Consider the following 20,333-nt stretch of genomic DNA (forward strand, 5'->3'; position numbering starts at 1 on the left):
AGAATAATCATAATTTTTTGGCAGTATACCATTACTCATCATAATTTTGGTGGTCCTTCTCAAAATAGTCTTCTTTGGATGTGATTTGCTTGTCCCAGCATTTCTGCCAGTCTGCAAAGACATGCTGGAAACAATTTTTTTGAAAGGTCTTTAAGAATTGCTTCCACAGCCTTCACTACTGCGTCAGATGATGGTAAATGCCTCTCAGGAAGGTGTTTCTTCGTGTTAGAGAATAGAAAAAAGTCACACAGAGCTAAATCTGGACTATTGGAAGCTGAGGGATGCATCTCACATTGGTTTTTGCCAGATTTTCAGTAATGACACAATACGAGGCCATACATTATTGTGGCAGAGCATCCAATCTGTTTCAAGAATATTTTGGTCTTTTGTGCCTGGATATAGACTTGCAAAGTTGTCCGGATGTTGATATGTGTGCAGCAACAACATGCTGATAAACCAGTCCATGAATACCAAAAAATTATATGATCACAACTTTCCCAGCAAAAGCAAACACTTCTGCTTTTTTGGAGGTTGGCAGTGGAGATTTCCATACTGAGCTTTGCTGTTTGCTCTCAGCATCAAAATGATGTAGCGAAGTTTCATTAGCAGTGATTACCTTTGAAAGAGACTTTAGATCTTCCTGTAACACCAAATTCAGCTACATGCAAACTTGTATGCAAATGTGCTCTTGTTCAGGAATCAGCAGTCTTGGAACCCACTGTGCGCAGAAATGACTCGTTTATATATTTTCTGTCAGCTACTTGTCTATGGCACCCAATGAAATTTTCAGTACTTCTGAAGGGGCTCATTTGTTTATTCATTGATCCTCCCCTCACACTGAAAATAACAGCGTTGATGAATTTTGCTGTAAAATGTGCTACAATGAACCCTCTGCAGGCACTTAATTGTGAAATTCAGAGTAGTCATGTTGTTGTAGATGTAATTGGAGTATCGGCCCTGCCTTCCTTTGAAATTGATTGTGCCCCTCTTTAAACAATTTAAACCATCTTCAAGCTGTGCTGTAGGGAAGAACAGACTCTCCATAGGCCTGCTGTAAGATTTGATAGGCACCAGCTGAAGTTTGCTGAGACAAAAACAGAATTTCCAAGATGCATATTCTTGATTATGTGTCACCTCCATTGTTGCAGTGGGTTTTTTTTTGGGGGGGGGGGGGGGTTGTGAGGTAATCATATTTCTCTGTGTAGTTACTTTAGCTCTTCTATTGTATTATTGGTAACAGAATTATGAAAAGGATAGTTGTGACCTACCATATAGTGGAGATGCGGAGTCAGAGATAAGCACAATCCAAAGACTGTCTCAAAATAAGTTTTCGGCCAGCAAGGACTTTGTCAAAAATAGACAACACACACACACACACACACACACACACACACACACACACACACACGTTATGACAGTCTTTTTGTTGTGCCTATCTGCGACTCAGAGTCTCCACCGTATGGTAAGTAGCAACTAACCTTTTCATAATATTGTTACATTCCATCCTGGACTTTCCCTTGTATTATTTGTGTTTTAATTACCAGTTTTCTATATATTTCACCAATTTTATGTTATCTTAAGAGATGTGAGATAGTGTGATTGTGCCAGTGAGGTTGGGAGTGAGTGAATGGAATTATGCGGGACTTACTCCTCCTGGTTTTATGACCTTTTTAACTGTTTTAACCACATTTGTTCCTACTACTTTTCATATGGCACTAATAGCTTCACTCTTTAGTGCCTACAATAAACCGCAAACTCACATCCACATGCACCCACACATGTACACTCGCATGTGAATGCACGCGCGTGCGCTCACACACACACACACACACACACACACACACACACACACACACACACACACACATGCATGTGCTCCCCCCGCCCCACTCGGCGCGCTTTTCCATGTACGCACAATAGGAACAAATACGGAACAGAGTCAGTGTCTCTATATAGTATTGTCTTTCTGGGATCCTGTCAAATGCATATACTATGATGGTAAGGTTGTTATTCCTTTGAATGAGGATAATTGTTTCAGTTTTCCAGGACGAAGTGGCTTCATTTTGTTCTCGCCCATTGAATCTTTGCAGAAAACGAAAGTTACCCAAGAGGTTAAAGTGCATATGGGTGTGCTCTTCCAGTACAGTCTATTCCTGTTGGTGTTGTAAATCAGTTCCAGGGAAAATTGTACTGATCAGAGAATTTATCACAAAAAAGCCAGCTGTGTCTTTCTTAATGTGAACTGTTTTGTGCTGAACAGCGATTTCTCAAATCCCATAGCAATGCTTAAATCTAGTCAGCCATACTGATGAAGTGTCGAATGAAAAAAAAAAAAAAAAAAAAAAAAAAAAAAAAAAAAAAAAAAAAAAAAACACTCCAGTTTCATACAACTCCCCTGCTTTCTTTGTTTTTCTTTAGATGTCTTACTGTCTGTATACTGTCCCCTAATCCTGAGAAAGTTTTGCTGCAGATTCACACTTTCCTAACTTACTTATAACTTCTGATTTCCTTCTGAAAATAAGCAAATATGATTACATTTATCTGTCAGCTTTTAAACATATGTAGACAGTCCATTATGTCAGCAACATGAAGAAATGTGATACAGGTTGACACTCATTATCAGTGATCCAATATAGAAATTACAGTATTGTGATTGGTTGGCAGCCACAAAAGTGCAATCAGTGATGCATTCCTCCTGTCAGTGTTTAATTATATGCATTCATTTCATATCAGCATGGAGGAAGAATTCTGAAGGAACTATTCCTGAGAAATTGTTTTTTCTACTATTGATATTAAGGAATTTTGACAGTATTGATCTATAGTCCCAAGGAAAGGGCTAGGAAAATATATAGCCCTCCCCCCCAAGTGTTGTCGGGTGCATTTTCTCTGGTCTTTGAGCAGATGCTTGCAGTGACTGAGCAGCATTTCTGCATGGTGGTAGCTGTCAGCGTGGTGCAGTGTGCTGCTGAGCGACTGCTGGAGTACTTGTTATTCCCGATGATCTACTGTTCCTGTAGTACATAACAATAAAACGAATATCACACTAGATTAATTTTGGATTCCTCTATCAAATGGACATGTAAAATTCCCCTGACAAAAAGATTTTGCACATAAAAGGAAACTGATGCTTTTTGTTGGTACACAGCATCATGTGAAAGACATGATGAGCAATATTTGTTGGAGTGACTGCAGCTGCACATTGCAAATATCTGCCACAACACCAGATAAAATACACCTGACAGTTCATAGGAGGACATCGTGTACTGACAGGAAGTCAGCCGCAGATGTGTCACCAGGATAGAGTCCCTGCTGAAGCTGAAACGGAAAACAAAGGAAAATGTGTTAGGGATTTCTGCCAGTGGTAATCAGACCCACATTGTCTTTCCTCTTCTTTCTGTGACATATTTTCATTCTCAAAATAAATATTTCCTTTTTTTAAAAAAAATTCTGTAACACTAACAAATTGTCTTTTAGGTATTAATATGATTTTCTCATGATAAATATTCTATGCATATATACAATATCACATGTTAGTTTTCCTTGTGTTGCAGGCTTTCCTGGCTCAGTTACTCAAGGAAAAGGAGTTGGCAGTTAAATCAGTGCGCAATAGCAACAACCCATTTGCAACTGAAGTGGGTTTTCGATTAAATCATCTTTTGAAGCGCACTGAAATCCTCAGTTGTCCAGGCATTGAGAGTAATAAACACCATCTCTCTAACATATTACATATTTGTGGGGGATAGTATCAATATTTGTGCGTATGAGGTAACTCACAGTATTGTCTATGTTGTTGTTGTTGGTTGGAAATGCCCCTTTTTGCATCAGTTTATTACTGCTTGTCTTATGAAACCCAACCACATTAGAGTTTGGTAATGTTTCCTTACTAATCTGGTATAAATTTTCTTTTTTGATTTGTGAACCTGGGATCACATTTCTGCTGTTTAGTGTTAGATTTCTTTGTTCGTGGCGTTTTTGTAAAAGAAATTGGCAACTGTATAGTATTTGCTGCAAGGACTTAATTGTTTCCTTCTGTGGCATTTAACACAAGAGTTTAAGAGTTTAATAACTATATAAAGGGCTCCTAATTGTCTTTCCAGATCTCCAGTAAAAGACAGCATTTGCTTTGGGACTAAACGTCACCAAACATGCTTAGTTTTGTGTAAATTATTTCTAATCTTTGTTGTGGGTTTTAATAAATAATAGTTTATTATCAGTTTTGAAGCAGAATATCTTGAGAGAGAATATTAAATTTCTTTTTTTTTCCCTGGAAACATACTACTTCAAACACTTCTTAGTGCATGCACCTGAAAAACAATAGTTTTGTTGTAAGCAGATTTGGATGGGCTTTGAACCATCAATAATTGACTGTGGCTATCAGGTTACATAACAAATTTTACAGTAAGTATAAAATATTTTTGGAGTAGATGTGCATGTGTGTGAAAGATTTGTTGGGCAACTTTAACTGTTTTGTGCCGGGTAAATGTTTCAATAATGCTTAGTGATGTTTATATATCTATAGCTTAGTTTGTATGTGGTGTTTGTCCATGACTCTCTCTCTCTCTCTCTCTCTCTCTCTCTCTCTCTCTCTCTCTCTCTCTCTCTCTCTGTGTGTGTGTGTGTGTGTGTGTGTGTGTGTGTGTGTGTGTGTGAAATATGTTATTTATTTACGTGTATGTTTTACACATATTACAGGCCATTTACTGGCATAATATTTATGAGGAATAACATGATGCCTATCTTATGATATTATATGTATGCATAACTTTTGACATCTCATTCCAGGTATAGCAGCAGATATTACATATAACAGAGACAAATCATATTTGATTAAAATAAAGGGAAATGAAAAGGAATATACAATAAATGGGGAACTTACAAAGTCAGGAGATTCATTTGATCTTTCTTGCTCAATTGATGGGCATGTTATAAAGTCCCATATTTTCTTCTGTGAGAGTGACATATACATATTTACAAAAGTAAGATATAAGTTTACATTTTCAGTTTGTGATTATTTTGAACACACTATGTTTTTGTACGTTAGTTGGAAAATTTTACCTTACACCACTTCAATGACTTCACAGGATGGCAGTCAGAAGTTCAATATACCATTGCCAAAATACATGAAAGAATTAGAGGAAATGAGTTCTGGAGTGAGTGGAAGCAATGCTGCAACAGCTCCAATGCCTGGAGTTATAGATAAAGTGTGGGTCTCGGAAGGACAGACAGTGGAAGTAGGACAGCCCTTAATGATTATAATTGCCATGAAGATGGAGGTATGTTAACTTAGTTGTCAGATATGTATCACAGCATCCTAATTTTATGCTTTGCAGTAGGAAAGTCAGATGTTAAAATAATAGGAGTTTTGACGAAATAGTCCTTGGGTGATCGGCCAGATGTCAGTGTTCGACACACACAGTATTTCAGCAAGCAGCCACGTTGCCATTATCAGGTGCACTGCCAAACTGAATGTCTTGGAGCTGATGTGGGGCTTATATCTCTTCCCTCCCCCTGTCCCCCTCTCCCACCCTTCTGTCAGTAGTTCACAGTTACGGGGAACCTTTATACCCCATTGTTAGCAACATTGGTGCCCCAATTCTCCAACTTTCTGAGGCAGCTTAGTTTCTAAACCTATAATTATTGATTCACTACCTAGCTCTTTGTCCAAATATTTCTGTTTGTTTATTCAAAGCTGACTTGCTAAATACTGGAAGGATATGTGTGTTCTTTATGTTGGAAAATGCCCACATTATATTCACAACTTTATGGATTTTGTTGGGCATCTTAAGAATTTTAGGATTAGTGATTGTGACATCCTTGTGAGTTTAGAGATTCTCTCTTTTCACCAGAGGTCTGTAGAAGAATCTTTCGAACTTATTAGCTGGAAATTTGACATAGAGACGACCACCCTTTTTAGTCATGTCTCAATGTTGACATACTTTATTGCTGATGGTTACTGTGAGCAGATGGAAGGCGTAGCCATTGGGAGTCCATTTTCACCAGTTGTTGCCAATTTGTATATAGAACATTTCAAGGAGGAAGCCCTGGAAACAGCTCAGTAGAAGCATACATGCTTCTTCCAGTATGTCGATGACACATTCACGTTAGGGCTACATGGAAGGGTCAAGCCGAATGATTTCCTCAGACATCTCAATTTCATAAACTAGAACATCAGTTTTACAATTGAAATCAAGGTGGGTGGAGTGCTCCACTTCCTGAATGTCATGGTAAAAAGAGGAGCAGACGACACAGTGGGCCACAGTATGTACACGCACCAAAGAAGACGTACACCGACCTGTACCTTTATGTGGACAGCTGCCACCACTTGGTGCAGGGGAATGGTGTGCTCGAAACATTGGTACATAGGCTCACACCCTCTTTGCTAATGAGAACATCAACCAAGAACATAAACATCTGAGGATGGTGTTCTGGAAAAATGACTACACAAAGCGTCATATTAGGACAGCTGTACATTCCATACCAACTGTACAACTGGCGGCAAAAACAGAAGAAGAACTCAGAAGGATGTGGCCATTGTATTTATTCCATTTTGTGGTGAATTATCTGGGAATATTGGATGAATTCTTTGGAAACTTCAAGTGAAAACTGTCGTCTGCCCAATGGGTAAAACACATACACTGCTTGGCAGTGTCAAGAATGACCTCGGACTACGGAAATCCAGGAGCTATGCGATCCCCTACCAGTTTAGCATGACTGCATAGGCCAAACTGTGTGTACTGTTCAAGATTATTGCCGAGAACAGCTCTGGCGTACCAGACTGCAGCAGCCTAACAAGTCAGAATTTGTTAGAACATTGTCTATCAGAATTGCATGCAATGCATTACAACCATGCTAGCATTCCGACACAGATATCTTACTTTAATTACAAAGTCCCAAAAATTATATGTTGAGATTCAAGTAAGGGAGCCACAGATAAATCCTGGTAGTGGCAGTGTCTTTAGTAAGGCCTGGGAACACACATTGAGTCTGGTTAAGAGAGGGAGGAGACGTCCCACAATAAACTGACTTCGGAGGGAGGCAGAGCGACAGCAGAAATACTGACAGCACTTATCCCTGTGTGTGGAGCTTGGATGGAACGACTTGGAGGCAGGAAGGGGTAGGGGGAGTGCCAGATGCACGCCCACACCTGGGACTGAAGACCAGGTAGGAGGGAGGGGGAGTGCAGATATAATCCCTGCATCAGCTCTGAGCCATTCAGTATGTCAGTGCACTTGATGGTGGCAGCAACATGGTCGTTTGATGAAATATTGTGTCCATTGGAAATGGATATCTGGCCAGTTACACATGAACTGTTTCGTCATGAATTACTTTGAGAGAACTTATAGTAGTTGTTTTATAACACATAAATTACAGGACACTAATTGGTATTAAATTTGTTGGATATATAGTGCCCCTGTTTTAAAGAATAAGTTTGCAAATAAAAATTTCATGTATCCTAGAAATATATCAATGAGAAGGGAGTAGCAAGAAATTCTGCATTTTCTGCTTCTGTTGTGACTAGGCTGTGTGTGGGTACACACTGTCTCGTAAGGAAATATGCTATTACTTTGCAGAGTTGTTACTAATTATACATAAGTGTAGTTGTTAAACATTTTCAGTTCATTGTGTTTCACAAATCAAAGCAGAAACTTAATATTGTGTGTAATGATAATTTCAAGTTAGTGTTAATCTGTTGCAGAATCTGCACAGCCATTTTTGTGTTTTCATTTCGTAATTTTAGTAGCTCTTAGACATTATTTCATTTTATTTCTTACCCCCAGCTAATTTTGATAATACAAAATGTAATTAGGAAAGTCAAAAATTATATTTGCTCATGCAGTGTTATTCAAAACAAATAAACTGATCTCGTTAAGCTATATTTTATTGGGAAAGAACATTTTAGAATTTCAATAAAGTCCTACAGACAAGTATACTTCTGTCATGTAAGTGTTCAGCTTGAACACCAACTGCAGCATGACATACATTGGTGTGATCTGAGGACTTCTTTGAAATGAGTTGATTTATGATGTTATTTGATATTTTAAGTTAATTTAGTTTGTGGGCAGTGGTGAATCAAAAAATATTGCCATGGTCCTTCCCGCAGGAAGATAGCACAAGAAGTTAGGTATGGAGATGTCAGAAGCTAAGCACAGAGATCAAGATTCTGAGGTGTTTTTGACCAATCCCCTGGAGATAAAGTGTTTTATTACAAAATTCTTGAACTAACCTACACTATTGTAGCAGTGCCCTCTATCATGTGAACAATTAGTCACAGGAATTCTTTACAGTACTGGGAAATGCATTGTAGGGTGTCCATTTGTCCCGTTTTTCCCAGGACAGTCCCATTTTTTTGCCAAAATTTCCCGTTAGCCCAAAAACTTTTTGGGGACGCAAGAATGCCCAGCTTTATCAACAATGTAGGAAACTATAGGTTGCTTCTTACCACAAAGACAACATGCTAAGTTGCAGACAGGCACATTTAAAAAGACACTTACACATTAGCTTATGGTCACAGCCTCTTTTGGAAAAAGAGAAACACACACCATTCATTCACACAAACAAGCATACCTCATGCACATGGCCACCAACTCTGGCAGCGTGGACCAGAATGCAACTATCATATGGGATGGAAGTAGCAATCTGGTGGGGGCAAGGAAGGGAAGGGGAAGGGAAATGGGAAGGGATATCACCTTATGGGGGAAGAAGGGACCATTGTCTGGTGGAGTGTGTGGGGACTAGAATGCCAACAGGTGTATTGTCGGGAGGTTTTGGGGCAGGGAGGTGGGGAAAAATAGAGCAAGACAGGAGAGGAGAGGGGAAAGGTGGACAGGTGCATTGGCAGAGGCTGGCAAACAGAGTTAGGAGATGGGAATGGAGAGAATGTGATAGGACGGAGGGGGTGGAACTGTTGGGAGGGGGGTGTGCGGGACTGTATGTTACTGTAGATTGAGACCGGGATAATTAAGGGAGTAGAGAAATGTGTCACAAGGATAATTCCATCTTTGCACTTCAGAAAAGCTGGTGGTGGAGGGTAGGATCTATATGGCTCAGGTAGTCAAGTAGTTGTTGAAATCAAGCATGTCATGTTCAGCTACATGTTGTGGCACAGGAAGGCCTGTTTTTTCTTGGCCGCAGTTTGGCAGTGGCTGTTCATCCTGGTGGACAGCTGGTTGCTACTCATACTAATATAAAAGCTGTACAATGGTTGCAACAGAGCTTGTAAATGACATGGCTGCTTTCACAGGTGTCCTGCCCCTGATGGGGTAGAATACACCTGTGACAGGACTGGAATACAAAGTGTTAGGTGGTTGGATTGGATAGGTCTTGCACTTGGATGTTCCACAGGGATATGATCCTCATTGTAAGAGGCTGGGGCTGGAAGTGGCATAGGGATAGACTAGGATCTTTTGTAGGTTGGGTGGGTAATGGAACACCACTTCAGGAGGAGTGGGAAGGATCTCAAGTTGGATGTCCCTCATTTCAGGGTATGATGATACATAATCAATGCCCTTGTGAAGGATGTGGTTCAGTTGTTCCAGCCTGTGGTTGTATTAGGTGACCAAGGGGCACTCCTTTGTGGCTGGTTCTTGGGGTTGGTGGGAGGATTGGTGGAGGGAGGGGAAATGGCATAGGTGATCTTTATAGATTATGTCTGGGGGTAGTGCCTGTTTATGAAGGCCTTGGTGAGACCATCAGCATACTACTCAAGGGATCTTGTCATTGCAGATATGCCGTTCCTGGGAGGTCAGGCTGTACGGGAGGGATTGTGTGTGTGTGTGTGTGTGTGGGGGGGGGGGGGGGGGGGGGGAGAGAGAGAGAGAGAGAGAGAGAGGAGAGAGAGAGAGAGAGAGAAAGGGATGACAGTTGTCAAAATGCAGGTGGGTTTAATGTGGGCAGAGGTGCAGATGGAGCCATGAGAGAGGGGGTGGTCAATGTCTAGGAAGGTGACACACTGGGTTGAGAAGAAGCAGAGGAGAGAGTAGGTGTTGAGGCTGTGAAGTAATAAAGATAGGGTGTCTGTGCCATGAGTCCAGATCATGAAGATATTGCCAGTGAACTTGATTAAGGCTAGGGGTTGGACATTTTCAGAGGCTAGGAAGGTCTACTTCTGATGACCCAGAAACAGGTTGGCATAGGAGGTTGCTATAGATCATTGTTTTATGGATTCTTGGTCTTGAAATAAATCCAAGCACATTAATAGAATGAAACTGCTGTATGCGCAGGGCTTGAAATTAAATTCATTGAATGGGCAGTGAAGACCATATTCAGATTGAGTAAATGAAACTTGTGTAAAATAAAACATATTTCATTTAACAATGGGATAGTAAACAAAATATTAACTGTTGAAGAATAAAGATGACAAATATTTTTTACAGGTTGAGGTAACTTTTTTTATCTCAAAGGGGTCTATGCTGGGATTACAAATTAAAAATGTATGTTATGATTTGAGTCTCAATAAGGACACAATTTAGATTGCCACAAAAATGTTAATTTTGTGCAGCTGTTAATAATTATCAATTTTAAGCTGGTAAAGCAGTAGCAGTGGTAGATGTATTGTGAATCATGTTCTGTGGTTTGTAGTATTTTAGTACCACAACAATTAATTTTTGAAATTTTTATATGTGTGTAAGCGGTTTGCATACAGAACTCTCCACAGTCTGTAAAGAGTTTGAAAATATTGTGGCAGAAGGTTTTGTTTTGCATTGCTTGTATTTTCTGTCAGTCAGTCTAATATCTATTGTCTCTGCCTCTCCCTTTATGGTAAAAAAAGTGCCCTCTTCTCTTTTGAAACTATCATTACTGAAAAAAAGCTTGATGTATGTTATATAACCAGCGCACACTAAGTTTTGTAGGAGTTGGATGACATTATAATTGCCGTATTTCTGTTTGTCACATGCATTAGTGTGTCACAAAGTAGATACAGACATGTTTGAGCAAATTTAGTCTCTCTCTTCAGTTGATTGGCAGAGAAATTAGATGGCATTGATTCACAGTTTGTTTGTTTGATTATTACTTATCCATCTATGTACATCTTGTCTCCTGATGAGTCTGCTACATTGCTCAGGGATGAGCTTTAAATCCAGTCAAGCCATTTTCTTAAATTGGCTCAGGGAAAATGTTTGAATGATTTCTTTATTGTGACAGCAGCTAATCACAACAGCACACCATCTCTTGTAACATTATTGTGAGTGAGACAGTTGTAGTGTTAGATACTTCTGTGGACGAATTTATTCCTAAATGGATATCTTATTATGGATACCGTTTCACTCATCAAAGCCTAAAATGAACTGCAGATGCGATGTAGATTATGAGAATTTTACTGAAATGCCATCACTTTTGCCTGTTGCAACATGTACATTAATTAAAAATAGAGGAATAAAAGAAACTTAAAATTCGTTAAATCAGTGCCATGGCAAACCAGACAATGGAAAGACTAAAAAGATTTGAAGAAATCTAGTAATTATTCAAAAATATTGAAAATATTCAAGAGGTATTTGGTTCTAAAAATTATTGATCTTATATGTACATCATAAAACATGTATTCTCAGTACTCTGCATGAATTAGTTTTTACAGTGTAATTTTTGCAGTGTGAGGTAGAGATGGTTACTTGAATATTTTCAGTAGCAAGGGAATTGGTGATTTGCAATGTACAAAATTCATTTAAAATGACACCACTTTGACATAAATGAACAAGGGATCAATAGGAAGCTACAGATAGAAAACAAAGTCAAAACTTGAAGTTATGTCTGATGGCTACTCACTTTCAATCTGTGACAGGACTTTTTATCTGATCCTTCAGACAAGTGGTTCTGTCAGAAAGTTACATGTCTATTAGCTTTGTCAACACAGAGTTAACTTCCTTGTTCCGCATTAGAATATTGTCTAGCCTAAATATGAGTCTGTATTCCTCCTTTTTGTTTATACATTCCAGTTCAGTCACTTCCATTTGCTAATGAAGACATAAAAGAAAATCATGAGAATCGACAATATGCTTAGTCTTTACATTTAGCTAGAAGTGTCATAGTAATGCTGAGTTCATACTCACTTAGTATCTAAGATACACTGATGAGCATGACCACCTGTTTAATAGCCTGTTTATCCATCCTTGGAACAAAATAAATCCCTGATTTTGTGTATCAGGGATCCAACAGTTTGTTGGTAGATTTATGAAGGCATGTGGCATTAGCTGTATATGCATGGGTCATGTAATTCATATAAATAATGGGCCACTGATTTGCGTATGCAGTGATGGCACCCAGTAGCAACCTAGATAGGTTCCATAAGATTTACATGAGGTGAATTTGGTCGCAGAGACATAAACTTGGCTTCACAATAATGCTCCTCACGTCTGTGTAGCATAGTTCATGCTCTGAGAGTTGGACAATTATACTGCTGAAAGATGCCATCACTGCCAGATAAGACATCAAACATGAAGGGATGAAGGTGGTTCACAGCTCTGTGTGTTTTTTTGATTACTACCACAGGTCCCACATAAGTGCAGGAGAACATCCCCCATAGTGTAATATTGTTCCCACCATCCTGTGTCTGGTTCACACTGCACGTTTTGAGCTGCTGTCTGCTTGATGATGGTGTCCGAAGAGCCAACACATTTCCATTGTGCGATGGTCGAATCCTGATGGTCTTGTGCCCAATGCAGTCATAATTGACGTTTTTGTTGGGTCAGCATGTGAACATATCGGGGTGGTCTACTGCGGAGTTCCATGTTCAACAATGTACAATGAATAGCGTGCTCTGAAACACTTGTGCATGCCACATACCACCATGTATCCTACTTTACAGAGCAGACAAGCCTCCAAATCCCAAGTTCTATGAAAAGTTGTGGATGTCCAACTACTTTATGTCCGATGGTAGTTTCACTGTCCTCCTACCTCTTTCCGTACACGCTCACGACAGTAGCGTATAAACATTTGACTAGCTTCGCCGTTTGCAAGATACTCGTTCACAGGCCCTGCATAATAATTATCTGCTCCTCCCCTCCAGATCACGCATGCAAACCTTTTTAGCTGGTAAAAAGCAATTCAAAATGTATTACATTTTATGTGCTGAGCTGGACTTATACTTCTGTAACAGGGCTATTTTGAAAAACTGAATGTACACACAGTGTCTTTCCCAAGAGTCATCAGGTGTATGTTCTCTGGTGGAGATATTTGTAGTTTATTTTTTGCACTGATTAGCTGGTCTTCCATGTGATGCCCAGTGTCAACAGAAAGCATCTGTTTCCTGTTATGAACAAAATTATTTTTAAAATGTAATTTTACATGTCCATCTGATAGAGTGACCCCAAATTAGTCTAGTATGATATTTGTTTTGTCGATACAAATCAGAAGCGGCAGTAAACAGGAAGAATATCAGCACTCCAGCAGTGACTGAACTTGACCGTAGCAGTCAGCACAGGCTTGAGAAGTGCTGTCACTGCTTGATTACTTGTTATTCATCATGTTTTACTGTCCCTGTTGATATGTATCGATAAAACAATATCACACTAGACTAATATGGCACCACTCTATCAATTGGGCACCTAAGATTCTGTTTTAAAAGTAATTTTGTTTGAAGTGGGGAAGCAAACGCCGCTTTCCATTCACACTGTGGATCACATGAAACATGTGGTGAGCAGTATTTGTTTCGGCTATCTCCAACTACACACGGCAAAAGAGAAATTACATTTTAAGACCCGAGAAAAATTGTCTGATGACTATTAGAAGAGAAACCCTATATATAAGTAGTGTAGTTTATTTATGGCAAGAAGTGTATTCAGAGTTTAAATTGTTCAGACTTGATACAAAGTGTAATTATTTTTTAATTAAATATTTTACTCATAATGTATTGAGAGACACAGCAGGGAAGTTATTGGACAAGATAATTCGTCCAGCCAATATGTCAAACTCTGATTGATCCGACTACTTTATCATGTCAGTCAGAGAACTTGGAGGCAAATTAGGGCCACAGACACATCTGCAAGGCCTCTGCTTGGTCCACCAAAAGTCTGAAGAGCCTTTCTTTCACTGGGATAAAATCACACTTGATGAAGTCAGTAAAACTGTTTTCAAGATATCTGTTTGCAAAAGTGTGGGCTGCTACTGGATGTTTAATTTTGTTGTTAAATGAACTGTTCACTTGATAAGTTAGCCTCCAACCAGTTTCTATTATGCCAATATTCTCAGTAATATTTGAATCACTCTTGTACATTCAGTTAAGCAATTATTTTGCTAAGTATGACCTCCTTTGCAACAATCAGCACAGATTTTGGCCGGGTAAAAAACCCAAAGCAGCCATTCGGGAAATTGTTGATCATGTTTAACAGCTTTTGGAAACAAGGAGATAGTGTCACTTTCATTATATATTCTAAGTAAAGCATTAGACTGCATTCCTTTTAACATATTGCTAACAAAATTGGGGTATTACGTTGTGCAAAAATCTACATTAGCAGTAATTTCTTCCTACCCGAACAACAGAAAATAGTTTGTCGCAGTTAGAAGCAGGCACCGTTAGTAGAAATTGGTAGAGGAGTTCCTCAGGGCTCCATCCTTGGCCCCTTCTTGTTCATTGTGGCTGTCAATGACCTGTTCCTTTGTGTATCACAGTTTGTTTCCTTGTTTTGCTGATGGAAAAACTATATTTACTTCACATCATGACATCACAACTCTTGATAAGATTACATAAGGAGCTCTTGACTCTGTATTAAACTGGTTTGCAGCTGGTAAACTTGTTTGCAATGCAGACAAAACTTGAAAACTTATGCTAGGACTATCTAAGAATGTACATATAAAGCTGTGTCAAACTCTTAGGAAAACATGTTGATGCCAAACTCAATTGGGAACTGTATATCAACCAAGTCTAAAAAAGGCCTTGAGAATGCCCTACCTCATGTGGAAAGTGAGAGATATGGCCAGCAGTAATTATCTGTGTATGATGTATTTCACACTCTTATCAGTCACATTTATCAAATGGATTACTCATATGGGGACAGTCTCCTCATACCTGTAACATTTAAAAAAATTGTCCATATAATAAGCAAGGCTAGTACTACAGAGCACTGTTAACCTCTTTCACCAGGTGTAGGAAACTTACAGTGGTGAATCTGTATATCTGTGACGCTGCACTCTTTGTAAAGAACAACAGTAAAGGATGTATTATTCAGTAAACAATTCACAAAATAAGGCAAACAGTGACATCCAAGGTACAGGCTAAAAATTCTCATAAAGCAAACACCCTAAAAATTTTTAACAAGTTTCCTCTTGCTACTCAATCCTTGCCATTTAAAAAATTAAAATTATGTGGCTAGCTAACAAAAAAATCAGAGTTAGAATATAAAAGAGTTCTATGATATGGACAATGTTGATATTAATATTTGAGATTATACCTTATATATGATACTTAATTTCTATATGTGATGTGAAAATTAATTTTAATGTGATTGCAGCTGTAACTTGCTATCACTCCCCATTGCACCTCCCCTGAGATTTAGATGGTAAGATGGCCCAATGGATAGCCCATTCAAAACTGAATGCAGATCAAGCATGAAAACAGGAAGGAGGTGTAATGAATTGTGAAAAAAAAGCAAAATTAAAACAGTGAATGGTCCAAACTTAACAAGTGCAATATCGAGATAAACTGAACAGTGGTGGTTAAGTGGTCACACTGTTGGACTGCGAAGCCGGCAAGCCGTGTTCAAAACTCCCTCGTACCTTTTATTTTTATTTATTTTATTTTTCACAACATTATGAACTGTCCATCCAGTCATTGAAATGTTTGTTCTCTTTCTGTAGTGTTGGCAGTCGTCACACTAAACTATGGTTATAGAACATGAGTCATGCGGTAAGAATACGTTGCCGTCACAAGTAAAAGTGATGAACAGTGAGAGCAGGCAAGATACCACATAGATCTCTCACAGAAATGAAAACAAGAAAATTAACAGGTGTGAATGTTACAACAACGGAATTCAAGAGTTAGAACTTCCAAAACTGAACACAACTTCAAAAACGTTAAAAACATATGTCTTGACAGGGCACAGGAAACTGCGAGATTGTGAAATTGTTGCATTCATTTTTTGTAGCTTATGTGACAAACTAATATTTTTTTCATCATTTCCTTGTGAGTGATCACATTCACATTCGTAGAAACACCAAAATCAGGCAAGGAGGCATATCTCACTCACTCATCAGTCGTACAAATTAGGTGCGTCAATAGGAGGTTCCTTTCACATGGCTCATATTCTTTCTCTGATGCTATGTGTGGCATGCCACATGGATTTTTTGGTGGAGGATTCAGTTGATTTGTCACCTTCTTATCAAACATTTGCAGTTCCCATTTGAAAGCCACTTCCTTCCAGCTGCAAATAGAATAGTTGTGCTGAATCAATGTCTTTATAGGTCCCTACCTTACACCTTGCTGTTGCAAACAGATGTTACATCAAGGCACAGAGACAAATTTGAATACAGCAGGGAGGGGGGGGGGGGGTGTAAGGCAAAATGGAGGTTTGAACTCGGCTTGCCCGCTTGACAGTCCAACACTGTGCCCAATTAACCATGATGTTGTTGCTTTTTGCTCTTACAGCCTGCTCTGTATTATACTTCTTGTCTGTGGACTGTTCACTTTTACACGCACACACACACACACACACACACACACACACACACACACACACACACACACACACACACACAGTCACACAGAGTTCAGTCCTATTTTCATTCTTAATCTGTGTTCAGTTTTAAACAAGTTGTTCACTGAGCCCTCGTACCACTAAATCTCAGGGGGTAGGGTGGGGAGTTTCCCTTTTAAGAAAGCCTATTCTACTGTATGGGGTCAATAGCAAATAAAGAATCTGAAACTGACTCACAGCCCTATTGGTTGTTTAATTGTTGCATAAAGTGTTATGTTATGCTTCATTACCTATTATACATCAGTGCTGCTATGTTAGTACCAAATTGAGTTCATGTTTTCATATTGTAAGAACATAAATGATAAATGATGATGGGGTCCAGTCATTGTTCTTATATTAACTATTGATTTCTCTTGTTCTATATCTAAAGTTCATGATGTTTTAGGATGTACTTATGTATTTCACATTAATAATATATTGTGAAAATGTTGTGCTTGAATGATACTAGATTGTATGTTTTTGGTTATTGGTTTCTAAATGCAACTATACCAAAAATATGTTTGTAGGCAAGTGTTAAACTAGGTTAGACAGAAAACTTCTGTATTGAGGAAGTGATGTGTAATTATTTTGTCCTTTGTGTAGTCAACTCTTCTGTAATACACAATAAAGTCACAACTACTTTTTCTTAAATAATGACATTTTTGGGAGTTTTGCTTCATTTGAAATATGTACTTGAAGTCCAACCAAATATTTACTATTTACATGCTTGAAAATGGAGAATATAAACTTTGAATTTAATTTTTTTTATAAACAGATTGTAAATAATTGAATCATCTTGCAATTTACAGTATTCAGTACGTGCACCACTAGCAGGAAAAATTGAAAAAGTTCTCTTCAAGCAAGGAGATTCTGTTTCTAAGAATGCAGTACTTGTCAAATTTGAAGAAACTGATTCTAATGGTAAGATATTTTCAACAGCAACTTATGAAGTTGACTTTGCCAAACATGTTCCTCAGTTTTAGTGGGAGTATGTTACTCTGGTATGCAGCACAAATTGGAAGGTGATAATAAAATAAAATGAGATTCATATATTTCTCTTAAATATGGGATTCTTGGATACATGATTTTTTTCTTAATTTGCTACAGTGCTCCTTATGATTGACAGCTGACAGTGGAAAACTCATTTATGGCAGTTGGACTGATAAAAAAGAAAAGAAATAATGTGTCTTACATACAAAAGCATGAATGATAAACAGCAACTTTAGCAAACTTTTTTAACTTGTAAAACCTTTGCATATTTTTTTGGGATATAATGGGGCTAAAAGAATAGACAAGAAAGACATTGATAAATACTGAGAGGAAAAACACGATAAGAAAGAGAGTGTAAGGAAAGACTAAATAAAAACATGACCCAAGTTTTCACATAGTCATGCAAAAGTTTTTAGTAATCCAGGAAAATATTTTCTTTATTATAATTCCAGTCTTGGATTACAATATTTATTTGTAATCAGGTAATTAATTTTGGTTGGTAATGACTTATCATCAGACCTGAATAGGAATGTGCTACATGATACCAACATTCCACAATTTTATTTGTTTAACGAATGTGAAATGGCTAATGGTTTTGACAGCACCATCATATGTAATGCTATGACATGTACAATGCAACACATTTCTTCTCAGATCTGAAAGTGGTCATTACTGACTTACATATTAATTACATACTTACAAATGAACTTTGTGATCCAAGACTGGAATCATAATAAAACGAAAACATGAAATTTGACCATGCTAAAGGTCTTGTATGTGGGTACTTCCTACGTTGCGGTATTCCAGTGGGATTGTGTGCACATTGGTAAGTGAACTCATTGGGCATCAACGGACATATACTTGCGATGCACCAGCTCTCAAGCTGTGTATATAAACCTACCAGTTATCAGTTGCAGAATGAGTGTAAGAGAATGAGGTGGTGAAGTGAGAAGATATAGAATTTATATTTGTACAAAGTGGTCCAAATACTTGTCCATCCATCCAGAATTTGGTTTTTCTGTGATTTCCCTGACTTGCTAACAAAAAATTCCAAGATGAAAAGGACAGAGCCAATTTCCTTCTCTATTTTTAACTTGGTCTTCATCTCTAATGACCTGGTCAACAGCATGTTAACCCCTAATCTTTCCTTTATTCCCTCTGAGCAACTGCTATTTCAGCAGGCTGTGTTTAACAAAACAAATTTCGATCAAAGCCAAGACTACAAACATGTAAAACATACGTAAAGGCCCAGCCACCACCATTTTATTTGTGTGTGTGTGTGTGTGTGTGTGTGTGTGTGTGTGTGTGTGTGGTGTGTGTGTGGTGCTCACTCGATGTCAAAACCAAAAAGAAGTTATTTTTAACAAAATGTTGACCAATTCATAGAACTCACCTCTGCCCTTTTCCTACAAAGTAAGATAAATTCTTTTGCTTGTATTGCACCTTATCCACTCATTGTGATGCAGTATGTACCATTTAGTATTATAGAATTTCATTAATTGAACACCTCTGCTTGCATTTCATGGTGCACAATATCAGTTCGTTTAAACATGGAGTGCTAAACAATATCTTATCTCCCTCCCCCCCTTTTTTCTTTCCAAGCGGGGTCTGAAATTTTGTCCCATCTAGCAAACTCAGAATATTTAATTCCTAGATTATTTGTTTCCTCTTTTATTATTTACTGCATTTTATTGTATTTTTAATGCTGTCCTTCAAATAATTTTTCTCCCAGTCAAAATGTCCTTCCTGAGCTTACAGATTGTGCAGAAAATCATCTCTTCCTACACAGTTGTGCTATTATCCATGCTACAGTGGCATCCTTGTTTATGTAACAGTTTATCATTCTCAATTAACTGTAATATTTTGATGACCTATATAATCAGGACTTATTTTGCATAATCTGTTGAGTGATGTATTTCTCGATGCACATCCTAGGTCTTTCAGTCATCAGATCATATGGTGGATAATAAACTCTTTAGTATAGGATGTTGGAGAAATTTGCAAACTTTATAATGTGCTCACCTGCCCCCCCCCCCCCCCTTCCATCCTCCTCTATCCACTACAGCCCTTAACACACCACCATAAGCAGTTCATACAGCCTGTATTGTTCATTGTTATCTGTTTATTCAACTTTGCTTACTATACTGGGTACCATATTTAATTGGGTGTTTGTAGATGCTGGCAGTGAAACCATTAATCACACAGTGATTAGCAGAGATAGATGCTAAGTATTATAATTTTGCTATTATGTTGTAAAACAAATGATAGGCACTCTTAAAATTCTTATCTCATTTTGCATTCCATGATGAATAATAGGAAACTTCCCTGCATTTATTATGTTTCTCAATAAAAATTATATTTTTACATCAATACAATTATTTCTGATTTGAAATGAAACCTGGGTGTTAATATTTCTGTATGCTGCACTTAAATCGAGACTTGCTGTACTTTGAGGAAATTTGTTGACAAACTGCAAATTGTTATGGTAGTTAATGAACTATTATCTTCCTCTCTGACATTAAACAGGGAACTATGGAAGGGCTATCCAGATTTGGATACATCCAGTGTCAATAAATTTTCAAATGAGTACCAGACTGAAGCACAAAGTTTTGAAAGAGATAGAGGTGGGGGTTGAAGGTTTCTGTTCTCCTGCTGATACTTCATGTCGTCCAGTGATTACAC

General features: G+C 38.1%; 1 protein-coding gene across 1 annotated transcript in view; it reads left to right on the plus strand.

Moving 5' to 3' along the window:
- LOC126336844 (methylcrotonoyl-CoA carboxylase subunit alpha, mitochondrial) overlaps positions 1-20,333 on the plus strand; it is a 109,753-nt gene that overhangs the window by 87,404 nt on the left and 2,016 nt on the right. The window contains exons 10-13 of the mRNA XM_050000927.1: positions 3,552-3,696; positions 4,783-4,976; positions 5,082-5,273; positions 17,471-17,582. Coding sequence (XP_049856884.1) covers positions 3,552-3,696; positions 4,783-4,976; positions 5,082-5,273; positions 17,471-17,582 — 643 coding nt within the window. The remainder of the gene's footprint in view (positions 1-3,551; positions 3,697-4,782; positions 4,977-5,081; positions 5,274-17,470; positions 17,583-20,333) is intronic.

Source organism: Schistocerca gregaria, chromosome 2 (genome assembly GCF_023897955.1).
Source record: "Schistocerca gregaria isolate iqSchGreg1 chromosome 2, iqSchGreg1.2, whole genome shotgun sequence".
Taxonomy (NCBI): Eukaryota; Metazoa; Arthropoda; class Insecta; order Orthoptera; family Acrididae; genus Schistocerca; species Schistocerca gregaria.